Source organism: Octopus sinensis, linkage group LG24 (assembly GCF_006345805.1).
Source record: "Octopus sinensis linkage group LG24, ASM634580v1, whole genome shotgun sequence".
NCBI classification, from domain to species: Eukaryota; Metazoa; Mollusca; class Cephalopoda; order Octopoda; family Octopodidae; genus Octopus; species Octopus sinensis.
Window position 1 is genome coordinate 28205773 of NC_043020.1, and position 19325 is coordinate 28225097.

At 39.1% G+C, this 19325-nt stretch overlaps 1 protein-coding gene across 1 annotated transcript in view; it reads left to right on the top strand.

Annotated features, from left to right (window-relative positions):
* Positions 1-876: 876 nt before the first annotated feature.
* The window catches only part of LOC115223804, a 33744-nt gene continuing 15295 nt past the window's right edge, over positions 877-19325 (top strand). Inside the window, exons 1-10 of the mRNA XM_036513056.1 lie at positions 877-948; positions 7129-7190; positions 9200-9313; positions 10882-10953; positions 12021-12117; positions 13470-13551; positions 14858-14969; positions 16731-16799; positions 18023-18092; positions 19110-19176. Of these exons, the coding sequence (XP_036368949.1) occupies positions 945-948; positions 7129-7190; positions 9200-9313; positions 10882-10953; positions 12021-12117; positions 13470-13551; positions 14858-14969; positions 16731-16799; positions 18023-18092; positions 19110-19176 (749 nt within the window). The 5' untranslated portion in view covers positions 877-944. The remainder of the gene's footprint in view (positions 949-7128; positions 7191-9199; positions 9314-10881; positions 10954-12020; positions 12118-13469; positions 13552-14857; positions 14970-16730; positions 16800-18022; positions 18093-19109; positions 19177-19325) is intronic.

The window sequence follows — 19325 nt, forward strand, 5'->3', positions numbered from 1 at the left end:
AGTAAAAGAGTAAGGAAAAAGTGGAAATTTCACCGGTGGGTGTGTTACATTATAAGGCACAAAAAGAAAATGACTCTCCCCAGACACAACAGAAAAGAAGGATTGTTTCTTTTAAAAAAACAAGAAAGATAATGAGCGGAGGCATAGCTGAAGAAGCTCACTTTGCAACCATGTGGTTTCGGTTTCGGTTCCAGCACATGACACCCTGGATCAGAGAGTTCTACTCCGATCACTCTACCCAGCCCTGTGAGTAGATTTGCTTTGCAAGTGTATGGTTCTGTGTCTGTGTTTGTCCCTCTCCACCGCTTGACAACCGGTGTAACGTTGGGATCTTTTCCTTTTGATAGCCAGATTTCAACACAATTTCTAGTTAACTAAACACTTTAAAACTTCGTATACTGGTAGAATGTGTCAAAAGAAAACATTATTTTCACTTGGCTTTTTTGATAAATTTGTAATTCGTTTGTTTAACGTAGTTTAATTTTTTGAAATGTTAACCAATCTTATTACAAATTACTTATTACAAATTTACAAATTTATCAAAAAAGCCAAGTGAAAATAATGTTTTCCTTTGACACATTCTACCACTATACGAAGTTTTCAAGTGTTTAGTTAACTAGAAATTGTGTTGAAATCTGGCTATCAAAGGGAAAGTTTACACTCCCGTAGCCTAGGGGTTCGTCAAAAGAAAACGATGGAATAAGTACCAAACTGCAACACAAATAAGTCGATTTGTATGACCGAAACCCTTTACGGTGATGCCCCAGGATGACCGCAGCCCAATGTCTGAAACTAGTAAAAGATAAAGATACATCTATAGACGTAATAAAAATGGAGGTGGGGAATAAAATGGATTGACTGATTAAAGGAAAGAAATAATGACGAATGTAAAAATCTGAAATGGCTTTTCTGAATTACTGAAACGAATAGATGAATGCTCCAAAATGGGTAAATCATGCGAACCGATCATTTTTCTATTTTTTCCCAAATGATCTTCAGATTTCTGTATTTTGAAAACCGACTGTACAATACTCTTTTAATTGTTTCAGTCATTTTGACTATGGCCATGCTGGAGCACCGCCCTTAGTCGACCAAATCGCCCCCAGGACTTATTCTTTGTAAGCCTAGTACTTATTCTATCAGTCTCTTTTGCTGAACCGCTAAGTTACGGGGACGTAAACATACCAGCATCGGTTGTCAAGTGATGCTGGTGGGACAAACACAGACACACAAACGTATATACACTCACATACATATCTATACATATATACGATGGGCTTCTTTCAGTTTCCGTCTACCAAATCCACTCACAAGGCTTTGGTCGGCCTGAGGCTATAGTAGAAGACACTTGCCCAAGGTGCCACGCAGTGGGACTGAACCAGGAACCATCTGTCATTCCTTTCTATCTCTATCTTTCTCATACACCTAATCACAAAATCCGTTTATGTCCATCATACTTTCTTGTTCTATATACACATTTACAATATGAATGCATCATTTAAATAGAGCGGCTAACCGGCTTCCGTGCCAGTGATACGTAAAAGGCACCATTCGAGTGTGATCGTTACCAGCATCGCCTTACTGGCACCTGTGCCCCTGCTAGTAGGGTGCCAAGAGCACCACCTGAGCGTGATCGTTGCCAGAGCGGCTAACTGGCTTCCGTGTCGGTGGCACGTAAAAGGCACCATTCGAGCGTGATCGTTACCAGCGTCGCCTAACTGGCACCTGTGCCGTTGGCATGTGTAAAAAGATTCGAGCGAGGTCGTTGCCAGTACCGCCTCACTAGCCCCGTGCCGGTGGCATGTAAAAAGGACCCACTACACTCTCGGAGTGGTTGGCGTTAGGAAGGGCATCCAGCTGTAGAAACTCTTCCAGATCAGATTGGAGTCTGGTACAGCCATCTGGTTGGCCAGACCTCAGTCAAATCGTCCAACCCATGCTAGCATGGAAAGCGGACGTTAAACGATGATGATGATGGAATACCCAGTGCATGGACGTGATAACCTACCACTTGGGTGATCCCAGAAACGGCTGTAAGACTTCAAATTGACCTTACCATAATTAAAATATTCTAAATGACTTGAGATACTCGTTCTGCCTTGGTTTTTATTTTCCTTCTAATATGATATATATACGGCAGGCTTTTTTTGGTTTCTGTCTATCAAACCCTCCCACAAGGCTTTGGTCGGTGCCACGCAGTGGGACCGAAACCAGAACCATGTGGTTGGGAAGCAAGCTTATCACACAGCCACGCCTGCGCCTATGGATATTTTTTAAAAAACATTTTCGGCAAATATGTTTCAGATTATGATTATGTTGCCATTTGATGGGAAAAAAAGGGGGGGTTTATTCACATGCCTCGACTTTGTTTCCTCATATGTTTTGACGAGGTGACAGAACCATCTGCTCCATCCCTCCAAATTATTTTATTACATCAAATTCTTATATAATTGTAATCTACACCATCAGAAAGGTGTATTTTGAAAAAAATTGAACAGTATTGGTTTTTTCAGAAAGATATGAGGAAATAAAGTCGGGGAAAGCGGTTTTGCATGAAGCAAAAAAAATGAAAGGAAGAAAAATATTCGTTGAAATGGTTCTTGATTTTATTGTTACAATGTAAGACACTTCTAGTTGTTGTACACAGATTATTTGTAGATCCTTGCCAAAACTGACCTCACCTGTGCTTGTGCCATGTCTTCTTCTTCCTGTCTTGAGACAGCATTCACCCGGGGTGGGTTGAGCTGGCTTCATTCATCCTCAATGCTGCATCTCTCACAAACGCCGACCAGGCCTGGCGATTTGAGCCTAACGACCGCCTGTGTTTTTGTGTGTTATTTACTTTGCTGGGTAGTCGTTGTAGGATCGACTAGTCACGACTAGCTAGCGCGGATGCGCGACTACGCGCACCGGGACCACTCTTCTCAAGTAGTACCATAACTTTTTTATCTTGTATTTCAAACTATCGAACTGTATTTCTTACAACATGCATTGTCTTGGTTCTATTATAACCGTGGGGAGACCGAACAAAGCCTTGTGAGATCTGGCAGGCGGAGACTGAAAGAAGCCCATCGCGCGCGCGCGCGTGCGTTTGTGCCTACCACCGGTTAACCGGCGCTGGTTTGTTCACACCCCCGCAACCTTAGCGGTTCGGGAAAAGAGACCGACAGAATAACTGCCAGGCTTTTAACCAAGAAAAAGACAAAAAACAAAAGGTACTACTTGAGAACAGTGGTCCCGTTGCGCGCACTCGCACATCCGCACTAGCTAGTCGTGACTAGTCGATCCTACGACGACTACCCAGCAAACTAAATAAACCACAAAATAAATAATTTTTTTACACAAAGTATATATATATATATATATATGGGGGGTTAGGGTTAGGGTTAGGGATGGGAGAAAAGGGTTTCTGTTATCATCAGAAATGTAAACCACTTCCGGTACGTACAGTACTTATACCGAAGGATCGCCATTTTTTGTTAAACAAAGTAAATAACACGCAAAAACACAAAGTAAGGATCGACTAGTCATGACTAGCCAGCGCGGATGCGGGGGGGGGGGTACGCGAGTGCGCGCACCGGGACCACTGTTCTCAAGTAGTACCCAAACAAAAAACGTACCGGGGTCGATTTGTTCGACTACAACCCTTCAAGGTGGTGTTCCAGCATGGCCGCAGTGCAATGCCTGAACACACACACACACACACATATATATATATATATATACATGGTCTTATTTTTGTGAGTTCTGTCTTCGTGTTCGCATCACCGAACGGTAAACTGGAATGGAATGGCTATTGCATCGGGTAGTAATCCCTGATGCATCTGATGAAAGACACGAACAGGCTTTGTCGGTGGAACTGACGCCATGTGTATTCTTCGTTTATCTCCAAGACAGCTCCGTTTTCGTCCGTCCGATGGTCGTAACACCACATGGAACAAATACCTTTGAAATACTTGAACCAGTTGACAATGGCTTCGGTGCCGATACCAACTTGTCTCCTGATCACAGACTGTTTACAGTCGATTTCTACCCACCAAAACATAAGTTCAACGAGACGAGGCAACGGCACGCAAGAACCGGAAAAGAAAGAATCGCGCCGGATACTTCGATATCTCTTGCACACGCAACAACTCCAAGCTTTTCCGTCCGAGAAATTCTGCCGGATAACGAAATGCATCGGCTGGTTACAGCACACCGCTGAATTGTGAATTAATCCGAATGAAGCAACAAACTCAATCGTAGATTCAATATCACGAGTTATGCAGTGAATATCCCGTAGAAGATAATCCCTTTCACTGAGTTGTTGATCATCCATTACGACCTCCACAATTCTGACGGGGGCCTTGGGTCGGCCGCGTACAGCCATCTTTCTTTCGGATCTTGTACATGAATTAAATGTTTCGTTTCATTGGCGATTATTGCCGGTTATTAACGATTATAAAAATTTTCTTTTACTTTTGTTAATTTTGATTTTGTTCCCCATTTTTTTGGTCCATCGATTATAAATAAAATGAGAAAGATCATCAAGATTAATAACAAATAAAAAAAAACATTCAAATATTTTCCCCATTACCGCCTAATTCTGTCGTCTGATATCTGCTGCCATGGTTACAGTTTACTATGGCGGTGAAAAATGGAGATTTCGATTGTATTTTATTAATTGAAAATGCTGGTTCCAAATACTGACGAGGACAAAACGTTTTGATAGAAATTTTGAAAGAATCGAAATTCAAAATAAACTCGATGAAATATTTTTAAAAGTACATTTAATATAAATTTAACAACCGCACAAAAAACTTCTGTTCGTAAACAAATTTAGAAGATTACTTTATAACAGGCAAGTTGTTTTCTTTCGATACATAATAAAATTTCAGTTACATGACACTCAAAAAGTAAAAATGAAATAAATTATATGAAACATTATTGAATTAAAAACATCCTGTACATATATCGTACGTTCTGTTAACTAATTCATAAGCGCAGGTATGGCTGTGTGGAGTGGATGATGATCCTTAGTTGGACAATGAGGGAATGGTAAATAAGATGGGAAGCTGGAGGAGAATGGCAGGGAAAAAAGGAAGGAGGAAAGGATTAGTGGTAGAGCCTAAAAAGCAAAAAGAAGGGATAGATGAGGTGGAGGTGTAAGGGCAAGGGTTATTGCTATTTAGGAAACATGTAAATAACAAATTGATATAATCTGTGAACATACTCTCTTGTTTTATATATATATATATGTGTGTGTATATATGTATGTTTGTATGTATGTGTACATATATATATATATGTATATATGTATGTTTGTATGTATGTGTACATATATATACATATATATAATATATATATATATATATATATATATATATATATATATACACATATATATATATATATATATATGTATGTATATGTGTATATGTATGTTTGTATATATATATATACACTCTTTTACTCTTGTATTTGTGTCAGTCATTTGACTGCGGCCATGCTGGAGCACCGCCTTTAATTGAGCAAATCGACCCCAGAGCTTATTCTTTGTAAGCCTAGTACTAATAATATAGCTCTCTTTTACTGAACCGCTAAGTTACTGGGACGTAAACACATCAGCATCGGTTGTCAAGCGATGCTGGAGGGACAAACAGACACACAAATATACACACACACACACATACATATACATATATATACTTATACAACGGGCTTCTTCCAGTTTCCGTCTATCAAATCCACTCACAAGGCTTCGGTCGGCCTGAAGCTATAGTAGAAGACACTTGCCCAAGGTGCCACGCAGTGGGACTGAACCCAGTACCATGTGTTTAGTAAGCAAGCTAAGTCATAGGAAGTTATGTGTAATGAATTTCATTAGCTTACAGCTGTTTCTGCTATAAGTTACCATGCACTTATACTGACAAAGCTCTAAGGTGATACACAGGCTCTCAAATATGTGTAGAAACAGCTGTAAGCTTATGAAGTTCATAAGATAATTTGTGGTTCCCTTATTATTCATATAACCTCTTATTACACTTTTTGCGGAAGAATATGTATATTGATCTCTGACACCAGGTCATTACTATTGCTTTGCCTAAGTGAAATCTTCGAATATATATACTCTTTTACTTGTTTCAGTCATTTGACTGCGGCCATGCTGGAGCACCGCCTTTTGTTGAGCAAATCGACCCCGGGACTTATTCTTTGTAAGCCCAATACTTATTCTATCGGTCTCTTTTGCCGAACCGCTAAGTAACGGGGACGTAAACACACCAGCATTGGTTGTCAAGCAATGCTAGGGGGACAAACACAGACACACAAACACATACACACACATATATATATATATACATATATACGACAGGCTTCTTTCAGTGTCCGTCTACCAAATCCACTTACAAGGCATTGGTCGGCCTGGGGCTATAGCAGAAGACACTTGCCCAAGATGCCACGCAGTGGGACTGAACCCGGAACCATGTGGTTGGTTAGCAAGCTACTTACCACACAGCCACTCCTGCGCCTATATATATATATATAAGAAATTTTGATAAACAGAATTTTATATCATTTGTTCCCTTTGTATGTTCTACCACTGTGTTTGTTTGGAATCTCTGCATTGGATTGTCCGAGTGCAATTGGACGCTAATCCACAACAGGTCAACAGGAGAATACTTTATGGTATTTTGGTCTCTTAGGGCGGGGTGTTGGCAAAATAGTTAGACACCGGACGAAATGCTTAGCAGTATTTTGTCTGCCATTACGTTCTGAGTTCAAATTCCGCCGAGGTCGACTTTGCCTTTCATCCTTTCAGGGTCGATAAATTAAGTACCAGTTACGCACTGGGGTCGATATAATCGACTTAATCCATCTGTCTGTCCTTGTTTGTCTCCTCTGTGTTTAGCCCCTTGTGGGTAGTAAAGAAATAGGTATTTTGGTTTCCGTAACATAATGCATTAAAGTGTTACCCTGATGACCTGTTATGATTTGGTATCCAATTGTACTTGGAGTGCCCCATGCAGAGGTTCCAGTGTCTTAGTGGTACTGTTCCATTCTTTTATGGTTGATAAAAACTTTGGTGCTTATTCAGTTTTGTTTTCACCACTAACGATTATAATTGTAACTATAATTCTCTAATTACAGCCATCATGCTGAGTCAAATGCTTAAACCCCTAAAGCTTATTCACTTTTCCTACAATCCTCAGGTAAGCATTTCAGTTAATCCTTTGAAAAAATAAATCATTGCTCTAGTATTTCATATAACAGGTAAAGACATCAGCAATAAAGTCTCTCACTGCCAGACCAGAAGACTGTCAGCAATCCTTTAGGACTCTCTTTTCTCTTTTACTCTTTTACTTGTTTCAGTCATGTGACTGTTTCCATGCTGGAGCACCGCCTTTAGTCGAGCAAATCGACCCCAGGACTTATTCTTTGTAAGCCTAGTACTTATTCTATCGGTCTCTTTTTTGCCGAACCGCTAAGTTACGGGGACGTAAACACACCAGCATCGGTTGTCAAGCGATGTTGGGGGTACAAACACAGACACACAAACAGGCACATACATATATATATATCCATATATATGACGGGCTTCTTTCAGTTTCCGTCTACCAAATTCACTCACAAGGCTTTGGTCGGCCCGAGGCTATAGCAGAAGACACTTACCCAAGGTGCCATGCAGTGGGACTGAACCCAGAGACATATGGTTGGTAAGTAAGCTACTTACCACACAGCCACTCCTACGCCTATTTTAAAGACTGTTCTGGGTCAGGACAGCAAAGGGACATATTTCACTTGCTTAAGCCCTTTGCTTCCCATGACATATAAGCCATCAACAACTTTTTTCCACTTATTTTTTTTTCCACTGTGGCCATGCTGGAGCACTGCCTTGAAAAGATTTTAGTTGACGAATCGACCTTCAGACTGACTTTTTTTTTTGTAAAGCCTGTCACTTATTCTAGCAGTATTTTTGCTGAACCACTAAGTTACAGGAATGTAAATACACCAACACTGGTTGCCAAGCAGTGGATGGACGCAAAGACACATAGATGTATTCATATATCCACTCTGATTTGGCATGGTTTTCTACAACTGGTTGCCTTTCCTAATGCTAATGCCAACCACTCCGAGAGTGTAATGGGAGCTTTTATGTGCCACTGGCATGACACCGGTATCTTCCACAACTACAATTTTTCTCAGCTTGATGGATCTTCTTCTCAAGCACGACATAGGGTCAAAGGTCTTGGTCATAACCTCTGTGAGGCCCAACGTTCAAAAGGAACTCAGCCATACACACACATACAAACGCACACACACACACACACATACAAATGCACACACACCACACACACACATATATATGCATATATACATATATATATATATACATATATATATACATATATACATATATATATATATATATATATATACAAAATAAGAAAATGGAGGAATAGATTTCTTTCAATCATCAACTACCAGATAATACCAATTCATATAATTTATTAACTAATTGTTTAGGAACGTCCAGATCAAACAGAATAATACAGAATAAAACAGTATACATCAATAAGTAAGATAATACCGTAAGAACAATACATATAAAATGGATCTTACAGCTGTTTCAGCCTAAATCTATTCCTCCATTTTTTTATTTTGTATTATGAATTTGAGGTAAAACATTTTACCTTCGCCCATATAATACAATAAATGAATTAATTGCATTGCAATTCTTAGCATTTATGTATTAGCCTTTCTGGGTACTTTACTGACAGTATATTGGATAAATGATATCCCATAGTGGGTTACACTCATAACCCCTATCTCACTTTGTAATTTATATATTTATATATATATATATGATGGCTGTCTGCTCATTGGACAAACGTGACCACTGCTGGCAAGTGCTAAGTGCCAGCAATGCCCATGCAAATGTTCTAGGTCAAGTGTGGATTGCACCACACCATGATGACTCTCACTAACAATACCAAGAATCCCAGAGACAATTAAAGTGTAAGTTATCAGTCTCGGTGGAGCAGCAAGTTTTACGTACTATTAAGCCTTAACTTAGAGCAATGCCTTGACAAAGACCAGGGAGAGCTCATTCCCAATGGGATTACTGCCACCTTCGGATACCAACAATTCCACATTCAGGTACGCGCGCGTGTGTGTGTGTGTGTGTGTGTACAATATTATGTTTCTCTTTTATATCTAGGTATTATCTGAATATGGACCAGAGGAATTCAACCATCTCATGGAATGTGTCCAAAATGTGTTGGTCGAAGATGCTATAAGAAAAAATTTTGATGTAGAGGAACATAAAAAATTTGTAAGTTTTTCTGGCACAACCACAACCACCACTGCCACCACTGCCACCATTGTCAACATCCCTACCATGACCACCACCACTTGTATAATTTACTAGCAGTATCGCCCGGCGTTGCTCGGGTTTGTTTTGACCCTTTAGAATTGGAATTTTTGAAAAGTAAAAATTCTGCATTATGTAGCTTGTTATTCCCTTTAAGTGAACATTTTTCTGGTTGAAATACACCGAAAAACGGCGACACAGCAGTAAAAAAATCGTAAAAAAATAAGGATTGTCATAGAAAAAAAGCACCTTTTTGATGTAAATAATTTTTGGTGTTAACATGGTCCAATTTGAATTTTTTCTTCTACAGAAGGAAGAGCAAGCCTTCTTCTATCATACTCTCAATTTTGGTCGACTTGCGCCGCAGGGTCTATTTTAATTAATTATCTTTTATATAGACACAAGGCCTGAAATTTGGGTAAGCAGGCTAGTTAATTACATCAACCCCAGACTGGTACTTTATTTTATCGATCCCAGGAGAATAAAATGTCACAGTGAGATTCGAACTCAGAATGTAAAGAGTTGAAACGAATAACTCAAAGTATTTTCCCCAACACACTAACAATTCTGCCATCTTGCTGCATTTTTAAAATTGTGCTTTAATTAATGTACTATAATAGGGAATAATGAGCATAATTATTAAAGTGGAACAATGAGCATAATTATTAATGTGAAACAATGAGCATAGTGTGTAATTAGTAAACAATATATCTAATGTACAATATAATTAACATTTTGTATTTAGTGCTCTATTTACAATTAGTGAGTTATGTATAGTATATTGTATAACAAGTGTGAAATAGAATTAATGTTACTAACAGATCATTATCTTCGTCGTCGTTGTCATCATCATCATCATCATCATCGTCATCGTCGTCTTCGTCATCATTGTTGTCAGTATCACTGTCATTATCATTATCATCATATCATCATCATATCAGCATCATATCATCATCATATCATCATCATATCATCATCATATCATCATCATATCATCATCATTATCATCATCATCATCATATCATCATCATTATCATCATCATATATATATATATAATCAAAATAAGAGACAGGATATCAAGTAGTGATGCAGTACGACCGTTTCAAGCGGCTCCATTTAATTGAACAATGCAATCATTACATCATCCTCTATGGACTACAAATTGCACTTAAATCAGGAGCAATTGTGGATGTCGTTCCCTGATTACTAACGGTCCGCAAGGCCCAGATGGCACAAAGGATATAAATTGGAATTCTCTACGTTTCTGAGTTCTTATCATTTTCGTTTCAGGAATTATGCCAAATGTTTTCTCTGAATCAACAAATATCAAGAGACTGAGTAGGTTCTTCTAACAATATAAACTTCTGACCCCTCAACAGGTTTGCCATGCACCCAAACCGCTTGGCTTCCTATACTCTATTCTTCTCATTAATCTTTTCTTTTTTATTTGTAAAAAAAGAAAAAAAAAAGAAGAAGAAGAAGAAAAGCTAATTCCAAATATTCAAGTTTTAATTCTTTAATATTTCAGATTTATATTATTTTGAATGAACTCAAGTTGGCCGAAATGAATTTTAAAGACAAAATAAATGACCATTGTCTGGTAAGTTTTATATTGGCTAAATACCATATTTGGGGAATATCAAACACACCCCAGCTTCAGCAGCACATATTCAAGGTCGTGAGTTCAATTCCTGGTGGCTCATTGTGTCCTTGAGCGAGACACTTTATTTCACATTGTCCCAGTCCACTCAGCTGGCAAAAATGAGTAGTACCTGTAATTCAAACAGGGCCGGCCTTGTCACATTCTGTGTCATGCTGAATCTTTTTGAGGACTACGTTAAGGTTACTTGTAACTGTGGAGCGCTCAGCCACTTGCCTGTTAATTTCACGAGCAGGCTGTTCCTTGATCAGATCACCTGGAACACCTGTGCCAGCATCACATAAAATGCACTGGTGATGGTAACACATAAAAAGCACCCATGCTGGTGCCACATAAAAAGTACCCAGCACACTCTATAAAGTGGTTGGGATTAGGGTGAACCAGAGAAGCCAATAGTAGCCAAACCAAATCAAACTGAAACCTGGTGTAGCTCTCCAGTTTGGCAGCTTTGGTCAAACCATCCAACCCATGCCAGCATGGAAAACAGACGTTAAGTGATGATGATGATCTCCTTATGCAAAACAGTTAACAGGAGTGGATGTGTGGTAAGTAGCTTGTTCACCAACCACACGGTTCCGGGTTCAGTCCCACTGCGCGACACCTTGGGCAAGTGTCTTCTACTATAGCCTCGGGCTGACCAAAGCCTTGTGAGTGGATTTGGTAGACGGAAACTGAAAGAAGCCCGTCGTATATATGTATATATATATGTATGTGTGTGTCTGTGTTTGTCCCCCTAGCATTGCTTGACAACTGATACTGGTGTGTTTATGTCCCCATAACTTAGCGGTTCGGCAAAAGAGACTGATAGAATAAGTACTGGGCTTACAGAGAATAAGTCCCAGGGTCGATTTGCTCGACTAAAGGTGATGCTCCAGCATGGCCACAGTCAAATGACTGAAACAAGTAAAGGAGTAAAAGAGTAACTGAAAACTTTTGCTTAAACATTATATATTCACATTCCTTCATATAGTTTCATAAAACTTCTAAAATCTTTGTTTCCTTCTCAGACTCCAGATCAGAACAGACAACTGCGATTGAAGATCTACATGTGTATAGGAAATGTGTGTTTGGATCTCTTCAGACTTTACTGCAGAAAGGCCAAAGGTAAGTGAATGAATTACTCACTGTTTCTCCTTTCACTTACTCTCATTTGTGTCTTTGTGTATGTATATGCACACGTAGGCAGCTAATTTACCCACCCTTCAAAGCTGTGTAGGTTAAGAAATTCACTTTGTAACTATGTGGTTTTAGGTTTAATCCTGCTACTAAAACTCCAGAGTAACCAAAGCCTTGGGAATGAATTTGGTGGCTAGAGCATATGTGTGTGTGTGTGTGTGTGTGTGTGTGTGTGTGTGTAAGTCGTCTAAGAATCCATAAGTCAGGAAACAAATGCACTCATATATATGCCAGTAGAGTGGGTACATCATCAAAAGTGTACAGTATTATGCATCCATTATGGCTGAGCTCACCAATCAGTTTCATGCAGGAGTGGCTGTGTGGTAAGTAGCTTGCTTACCAACCACATGGTTCTGGGTTCAGTCCCACTGTGTTACATCTTGGGCAAGTGTCTTCTACTATTGCCTCGGACCGACCAAAGCCTTGTGAGTAGATTTGGTAGACGGAAACTGAAAGAAGCCAGTTGCATATATATATATATATATATATATTTATCGTTTGTAAAAAACATAAATCCAAAAGAAGCACTCTCAAAGATGTAGAGCAGTAAACCCTTTATTGACGGGAAACCTAAGGAAATACCATAAACCAGCCTTCCCCACTTTTAATATATATATATAATCAAAATAAGAGACAGGATATCAAATAGTGATGCAGTATGACCGTTTTAATTGAACAATACAACCATTACATCAATTTAAATGCAGTGCCATCTTCAGTTGCACAAATAAATAAATAGAATTTTAACCAGTTGGACACATTAATATAATTGTCCACATTTTGTGTTAACCATCATTTTAGCAAGAAGTAACCTGTGGGTGGGTTACAATCAGGATCCAATAGATGCAGTTCATTTCATGTCCTTAATTCATGCATGAATGTCAAAACTCTCCATTTTGTCATTTCCTTGAAAAGATATGTGAAGGCACTTGGCTTACTGGTTTGGGTTTTCCTCTCACAATTGCAAGATTATGGTTTCAATTCCTGAACCAGGTGGAGCATTGTGTTCTTGAGTAAAACACTTCATTTCCCATTGCTGTGGTCACTCAGAAGTAAATGGATAATCACAGACTGACATCCAGTTTAGTGGGGTGGATATTGTGATTTTGGTCAATTATATGCCAAGTGACCAACCCTATGACTTCTAGAATTCAAAGTAGTAATGTCCAGCTAAAATTTTTAAAAAATCTATATTTCCTCACACCTGAGGCTTCATTTACCTTGCTCTTAATCGTCCAGATATATCATTAATGATCAGTGGTATTCACTTTAATTAACAGAACTTGACAGTCGTGGAGTGTATACGACCATACCCAACAATAGCCGAGCGAGGACTGAACTGGCCACGGAAACTGCAAAGTTGTAAGTGAAATATTGCTACCATCATTACAGTAAACTCCCTTTTTGTATTTTTAATCCCTCTACTCCAAGCATAAAGTTTCCCCCCGACCTGGGGCTTGTAGTCCTGCAAACTATGACAGCCTCACTAGTGCTAGTGGCATGCAAAAATCACCCTGTACACTCTGAAAGTGGTTGGCATTAGAAAGGGCATCAAGCCATAGAAACCATGTCTAAAGGGCCAGCACATGAGCCAATCGAATCATGTCAAGCCATTCACCTCTTGTCAGAATAGAACATGGAGATGAAATGATGATGATGATGATGATGACGACGATGATGAGGATGATGATGTTGATGATGATGATGATGATGATGTTGATGATGTTGATGATGATGATGACAATGACGACGATGATGTTGATGATGATGATGATGAGGACGATAATGATGATGATGATGATGATGATGACGATGAGGACGATGACGTTGATGCTGATGAAAAACTCCCTCTTGTCCAGTGCTCAAATAACTGAAACTCTCAACAACCAGAAACCAAACAAGAAAAAAAGAAAGAAATATAAATTTGTTGTTAATTAGAGTCAAGAGAATTTGTACTAATATGTGTTTATTTAATTAATTGTCATTAAGAAAAAGAAAGTGTCTACTGAATCCCAAATGGATTATCGTTCCTCAAAATTCAATTCAGTATTTTATTTTACGGCATTTCCAGTGGTTACGTTGGTCATTCCACATTACTCTGTAAGGAACCCAGGAAGGTTTGCCAGTCTCTCTGATGTATATATTCCTCCCCATCGCTCTGATGTATATATTTTTGTTGGTAATTAAGGGCTTTTCCCTCAGACTGAAAGGCAGATTGTATGATGTCCATGTATGTACAGCTATGCTACATGGAAGTGAAACATGAGCTTTGACTGCAGAGGACTTGCAGAAGCTTGAAAGAAATGAAGTTAGCATGCTCCGCTGGACGGGTGATGCCAATGTGCATGTATGACAGAGTGTAAGTGATTTAAGAGGAAAACTGGATATGAGAGGCATCTGATGTTTTATGCAAAGGAGAAGATGTATATATTGGGCTTCATTCAGTTTCCACCTACGAAATTCATTCACAATTCTTTGGTTGGCCCAAGGCTATAGTAGGAGAAACATGCCCAAGATGCCACACAGTGGGACTGAACCTGGAACCATGAGGTTGGGAAGCGAGCTTCTTACTACACAGCCATGCATGCAATTTTTTTTTAAAGATTTATTTTTATTCTCTCTGAATTTAAAATTAACAGCTAATTAATTATTCTGTAATTTCTTACAGGCTTGATGTATTTGCCATTCGTCACGCGATTAAGAAAATTGAGACGCTTCGGTGGAGACTGAGTGATGCAGACCTGCCTATGAGACACCAGTACAGAGAAAAGAAGCTAAGGGTAACAGACGCAAAAACTGGAGAAATACGGAATTCTTGTGGTGCCTCACACACACACACACACACACACACATGCATACAAAAACTTGCACACATTCATACAAATTCTCATATGTGCACTTACATACTCACATGCGGAAACACTCTCACACACTCATATGAACACTGACACATACATTCACACACACATACTCATACACATACACACACAGACATGGTCTCACACATGCATATACACACTCACACTTACATGCAAACAAACATACACTCACATACACACACATACACATGCACACAAGGAAATATGCATTCGTATATACATACTTATACATGTGCACACACTCACTACTCACACATACACACACACACACACACACACACACACACACACACACACACACACTCACACTCACACATTCAGACATACACATGCACACGAGCAAGCACACATTCACACATTCATATACTCTCTCTCTCCTTCTTTACTCTTTTACTTGTATCAGTCATTTGACTGCGGCCATGCTGGAGCACCGCCTTTAATCGAGCAACTCGACCCCGGGACTTATTCTTTTGTAAGCCCAGTACTTATTCTATCGGTCCCTTTTGCCGAACCGCTAAGTAACGGGGACATAAACACACCAGCATCGGTTGTCAAGCAATGCTGGGGGGACAAACACAGACACACAAACACACACACGTATATATATATATATACATATATACGACGGGCTTCTTTCAGTTTCCGTCTACCAAATCCACTCACAAGGCTTTGGTCGACCCGAGGCTATAGCAGAAGATACTTGCCCAAGGTGTCACGCAGTGGGACTGAACCCGGAACCATGTGGTTGGTTAGCAAGCTACTTACCACACAGCCACTCCTACGCCTAAGTATATATACATACTTATACATGTACACACACACTCACAACCAGTCACACACACACACACATGCACACGAGCAAACACGCATTCATAAATACATACTTATACATGTACTCACACACACACACACAGCCATTCACATGCACACGCACACAGGGGTTTGAAACCCTAATCAGGCCATTGATTTGGTACCTAATATTGAGAGACAAAATGGCCAAACAGATGAAGTGCTGGGCTTGTAACTCTACTACACAAATTGTGTTGTAGGTAGCAAGTAAAAAAAATTTCTTCTTTTATAATAATAATAATGAAATTATTGTATACAGTGCTCAGGTGCACCACAACTTGTCAGAAAGTGCGTATAAAGTATATGCAGTAATGTACAAATGTCTGGAAAGCGAACAATGTATGAGTCAGATACATGCTTGTGTATGTATGGAGGGGAGGAAATCAGGTGTAGTGTTGGCGAATCTCAGAAAGCATAGAAGTTTTGAAGGATGCAGTGCTCCGACAACTAACAACCGATGCCGGCAGTTTGTTCCATGCTTATATTTTAGTGAATTAATTCCAAAGTTTATTATTACAGTTAAATAATTTCAAACTACAATAATATGCATTGAAAAACATTAATACAATCAAATTATTTCACAAGTTAATATTATATATTCGAAATATCATATCATATCCAAAATACATTACCACGCTCAAATCATTACAAGATTGCTTGTTCCAAAATACATTTTTACGTTCAAATTACTTCAAAATGCTAAATTACATGATTACAAAAATACATAATCAAATATTTGAAAATACATAAAGTACGAACCAGTTTCAGTTCTTGCAGAAGATATTCATAGTTTTGTATATTATTCATTTACAGCATTGGCACGTAGGGAGTACGTCAAAGCAAGAAATATTTGTCAAGAATATGTTCCAGAAGTTCTTCAGTGTAAGAAATAATTTTTTTTTTCTTTTGAATTTAACGATTATGCATAGAAGACGAAATGTTTCCCTTGATTGCATGACCACTGGTATATTATAAAGCAATGGTCCTCAGCCAGGGTTCATATGATCCCTGGGAGTCCTTATAAAATTTTTGGGATCCACATAACAAAATAGCAAACTGGGGATCCACTATAGTATTTTAAGGTCCCTTGAAAAAATTTTGTTTTGATATGCATTGCAAAAAACAGCCAGGTTTCTTTCTCTAACATTTTACATTGTTCATCCAACACAAATTAATAGGAATTTTGAAAGAAGTTTCTATGAAACTAATTTTATAGACATTGAATGCCTATGTGGTGGTGGTGGTGGTGGTGGTGGTTGTGGTGGAGGCACCAGAATAAAACAGTAATCAAAGGGTTCCATAGGCAAAAAAAAGGGTTGAGAACCCTTGTGATAAAGTATGATTGATAGAGCCATCAGAATCCTTGTTATTAGATAGGATATGATGAATTGAACCAGTGGTGTCCTAGATGCAGGAATGGCTCTGCGGTTAAGAAGCTCACTCTGTAACTATATGGTTCCTGGTTCAGTCCCATTGTACAGCACCTTGGGCAAGTATCTTCTGCTATGGCAGTGTCATTCATTTCCAATATTCTACAAAAGCAAGTCTGGTCATTGGGAAAATGTCATCTCATTTGGAAACAGCTAAAGAACTAGAGACAAAAAGGATTTGTTTCTATAAAATCTGCTTCAATAAACTTCATCTAACCTCTGCAAGCATGCAAAAATAGACATTGAAACAACAATGATGATGATTGTGGTGGTGGTGATTATTATTATTATTATTATTATTATTATTATTATTATATTATTATTATTATTATTATTTTTATTATTATTGAGTGAGAGAGCAGAGCATGCCATCAAAGTGACACTGGGGTAAAATATACGACGCCCAGTATACCCATCATGACTACCCGTCTGATAAGGGTACACCAGACACATGCATCACAACCATATGTGCATAACATGGTGATCTCATATCAAGATAAACAGCACCGTCAGTTGGGCTTTATAGAAAGTCAGCAACTAATTGAAGCTTGAAATATTGCAACAAAGCAGAAGATTGAATTTTGGGGTTGTGTTTTTGCTATGCCATGAATAGAAGATATCAGCAGTGACTATGTAGCCTAGAATTTGTAGTAAGTTTTGTTTTTCTTTTTGCAGAAATATGGATCATCATATCCTGGGAAACTATATACTGATTACTACAAATATCGAATGCAGATATTTGAATGTAAGCAAACACTTCATACCATAATTTCTATTGTTGCAACTTGGGTCTTGTTTGTACAGTGAGGGAATAATGGGAGCATTTAGTTACCAGATTAGGTGAGGTAGTGCCTGTAGCCTTTATAGTCATCTCCGGTTGGTGACATCCCTGGTTGGTTGATATTCACTTTGAATATCTGTAATTTGATGTTCGTAGGAAAAGTATGAGCAGAGAGGAAATTCTAAGTGGCTGAAGCTCTGCGGAAAAAGTTTTTAGTATGGGGTCTGGAAGAGGGGTGAGACACAGTGTTGAAGAGAGGAGATATGATATGTGCACAGAATATGTTTGGATTAAGGGAATATCCGTTTGTTTGTGCAAGAAAGAGCATAGAGCATTATAGTATCTGTAAACCTTTAGCACATCATCATTGTGGCATTCTATTCAGGAAATGCAGAAGCAATGTGACCCAGTTGATAAAGTATCAGCCTACCATCTCATGGAACCCCAGTTCAGTTCCACTGCTAGTGTCTTATTTTATACACATAAGAATACACTTGATTTACCATTTTTCTGCAGACCCACACTAGCCCAGTGCGTGTGTCTGCAAGGAACAATTACCATGAACAACTACTAGTGCCATCACTATCACCAAAACCACAACTATTTTCACCACCACTACTACTACTACTACTACTATGCTCACACACACAGACCACTACTACTACTACGCCTCCCCTACACACTACCACCCCCAACCACTACCACCACCACCACCACCACCACTACTACTATTACGCCCACACACATGCCACTACCACCATCGCCACTACTACTACGCCTCCCCTACACACTACCACTACCACCACCACCACCACCACTACTACTATTACACCCACACACACACACACACCACTACTACTGCTGCTGCTGCTGTTACTACTACTACTACTATTACGCCCACACACACACACACCACCACAACCTCCACCACCACCACTACTACTACTGCTGCTACAGCCTGTTTGTATTGATGTGTTTCAGTGATGCAAGGTAGAAAACGTCCTGAAGATCCGGAAATTGTTGAGGAATCCGAAAGTCCATCCGTTGAGTCAGTAATAATTTATGATGCTTTTGCTTTCTTCTGATGATATTCAGTGCTTAGCCATTGTTGATGTGGCAGGCCAAGAGATGGGTAGATTGATTGGTTTGACTAACAGACAGACAGATGGACAGGCTGACAGAAATACAGATAAATAG